The sequence below is a fragment of the Cupressus sempervirens genome, chromosome 9 (assembly GCF_028749045.1).
Source record: "Cupressus sempervirens isolate cs-2001-9-10 chromosome 9, ASM2874904v1, whole genome shotgun sequence".
NCBI classification, from domain to species: Eukaryota; Viridiplantae; Streptophyta; class Pinopsida; order Cupressales; family Cupressaceae; genus Cupressus; species Cupressus sempervirens.
The window spans coordinates 409,610,395-409,613,391 of record NC_143126.1 but is presented as its reverse complement, the minus strand read 5'-3'; the positions used below and the strand labels follow the sequence as shown (position 1 = coordinate 409,613,391).

The window sequence follows — 2,997 nt, the reverse complement described above, 5'->3', positions numbered from 1 at the left end:
GCTTGGAGAATAAATTCATATCAACATCAATTCATTTTGTACAGTTCAAGTGTACCCAGATCCATAAAGTCTAGCATTTTGGAAAAAAAGAAAAAATTAGATTTAATTCCTCTTTGCTTGCTGTGTTGTTTTATTGTTTTTGTTCTTTCAGTACCTTATCAACAAAAGCCAAAAAACCAAAAAAAAATGTAAAACCTCAAAAAAATCAGAAAAAACCCAAATAAAGAAGATTTTCTGAAAAAAGAAGAATTTGCAAAAAATCCACATCCAGGGGTGGCTATTACTCTAATCATGAGCTGGAGGAGTCATACTATTGGAATATGGTAACTATGGTTAAAAAGTTGAAATTCCCTCTTTATTTTTCGAATTATATAGCTTGAATGTTCATTCTTTAATCAAGCGTTCTACATGTGAGTGTCTAAACATGGATATATGTTTACCTTTACTGGAGTTTTCTACATGTCTGAAATAAGTTATAACTTTTATCCCTTTGTTTTCTTGTAATTTTCATGCAATTTTCAAGAAATGATGTGTATGTTGCATGGATTGTATAATGTCTATCCCTGGACTCCTCAGCCCTTGGCTGGTGGAATCACATGCTATGATTACACTTAGAAGTGATTGTGAAATTTCTTCCTAATAAATGAATTTAGTGGTTGTAAATTTTCATTATCTAACCTTTTGTTCTTATTTTTTATGTGTGAGCTTGTCATCATTGCTTCATTGTTTTAACTTGTATTTAGTTTATGCTCCCTTATGTCTTACTGTTGGAATTTGCATGACTGCTTTGTATGATTTGTCAGCTTTAGATTGTCTGTTCCTTTGCTGATGTAAAGGTATTCCGGTTTGTACATATCCTTTCTTCAATCTATCAGTTTTTTTTCAGTTCTTCCCAAGTCTTTCACTGACTGTTTCAACTGCAGCATATGCTTGGTCAGGGCAAGACATTTTTTGTTGGCCTGTTTTGGTAAATATTGATTATTGAATAAGTACAATTTTTTTACATAAATCGTACATGTGTTCTTGGTGGAAGAGTGATGTGAAACAAGATAAAGCCTCAGCAAACAGGTTATTCCAAAGGATTTGAAATGATATTCACCTTAAAGGATTTTGGACTACATTAGCAAACAAGAATTTGTTTGACCTCGGTTTAAGTGAGAAAATGAGTTCTATTGCAGGTGGCATTAGAAATTTTAGTTTGACATCAGGGAACCATTTTTGGTGCCCATTCCGGCTAACATTAATCACAATATCCACCATCTTGACCAAGTCTTGGTGAGTACTTGCCAAGTTCTGACCTGAGACACTCTTGTACGGTTAGAAGCCTTAACTTACACAATGAATCTGACAGCCAAGACTTGTGAATTGAACTGTCAGATTTGTAAGTATGCTAAAGAACAGGAAGACAATTGAATATAAAAAAGGGGCATTAGAATCAATTACATATTAGTTTTGAAAAATTGCTCTTTTGTCTGAGCTTTTCTGCCAGGTTTGAGTCATAAACTGGCTTGCCAAGTCTAAATCTTGCAACTATGATGTCCATTTGTGATGTTTTTCGTCGTCAAGTCATACAGTTATATTTCGTGAGCTTGTTCTGGCAAGGAGAGTGGAGAGCTATGACATTAACATTCTTTAAATTTTCTTCTTTTTAAGCCAGAATGAAAGGTGGAAAAAAGCCAAAAGCTTCATTCTTTTCAAAATTCCATTTTTTCCCCTTGTATCCAGAACTTAATATTATGTGCAAGAGACAACACAATATTGTTCACTGGTTTCTCTTATTTAATACTTTTGGCACAATAAGTCTATAAATTGTAAATAATAAATATGCTCGTGTGAATTGCAAACATTATTTATTCTTAACTCTAATTTGGTATGTTTTGCAGCATCTCATTGTCACCTAACTCATATGGATAGTCACGGCTTAAATATGGTACCTCAACTTTCTGGGAAAGCCAGTTTGTGTCTTGGCTCTGAACAGTATGATTTTAGTGTTTCCCAACATGACAGACTCCTTTCAGATATGCTGGTTGAACTTAAAGAACAGTGCATGAGTACATTTAAGGATTATCTAGTTCGTCATAATGCTCCAGCAGATGTGCCTGATGATGTCCAAGATAACTCATCTGAAGAAGATGATCCAAAGCCAAATAAACTTCTCGAGGGAACAAAGAAGCACAAATAGGACCTTTGAATTTGGTCAACAACTTATTGGTGTCTACTTTGTATACTACATTTGCAGCTGGCTCAAGTTCACAAATTTGATAGGATTAATTGGCATTGTTGCAAATGTCGTAAGTTTTTATTCGAAGAATGGTTGTAAAATATTCCTTTTGTTGATTATCCTCTCTCCACATTTTACTCAAACATTTTCCGTGAAATAGTATAATGACCTTTAGCATGAACTCATGAGAATCTTATGCTTTTTTCGAAATGCCATTTGAAGATAATAAGTTTAAATGTGAATCAAACAATATAGGGGTGGATCAGTTGATTTAACATTACTCTTGCGGCTTGCCAATAGGAATGAAAGTAAATGCAATAGATTGAGGAAGAGTCCAGTGATCTACACTGCTGAAGGGTGTTTCCGGAATTTAGGTTTAAGTTACCACAGATCTAACTAACTTGAAATCTATTCGTTGTTTCATATTCATGAATATGTGAATTATCTACTTTTTGAGTGTACAAAGCTAACTTGCCAAGTATCTCCCTAATTTCCTTTCCTTGAAGCACTTGAGGAATTGCAAATTGCAAATGCATGCAATTCTAGTAGTAGACCGTAAAGCATGGAATGTCAACATCATTCTAATGTGCCTACGCAAATTCTGCTCATCCAGACTTGTTAGTGTGGTAGCAATCTTCATTGAGGCTGAGACCGATTATTTTGACATCTTACTAATACTTGAATTCTTGGTATTAATGTTGTGGTAGACTGACGAAATACTTGTTTTGGCCTTCCATAGTTCCCCAATGTTCAAATTGATAAAAATAGAGAAGTTA

At 34.2% G+C, this 2,997-nt stretch overlaps 1 protein-coding gene across 1 annotated transcript; it reads left to right on the top strand.

Moving 5' to 3' along the window:
• Positions 1–1,863: 1,863 nt before the first annotated feature.
• On the top strand, positions 1,864–2,402 carry LOC149539022 (uncharacterized). The gene has a single exon (XM_089799051.1). It carries the CDS (start codon positions 1,907–1,909, stop codon positions 2,180–2,182), a length of 276 nt encoding a protein of 91 aa, XP_089655177.1. The 5' UTR covers positions 1,864–1,906; the 3' UTR covers positions 2,183–2,402.
• Positions 2,403–2,997: the final 595 nt, after the last annotated feature.

What these genes read in the sequence shown, in the direction of transcription:
- LOC149539022 (XM_089799051.1), top strand. Translation starts at nt 1,907, where the DNA reads ATGGATAGTCACGGCTTAAATATGGTACCTCAACTTTCTGGGAAAGCC.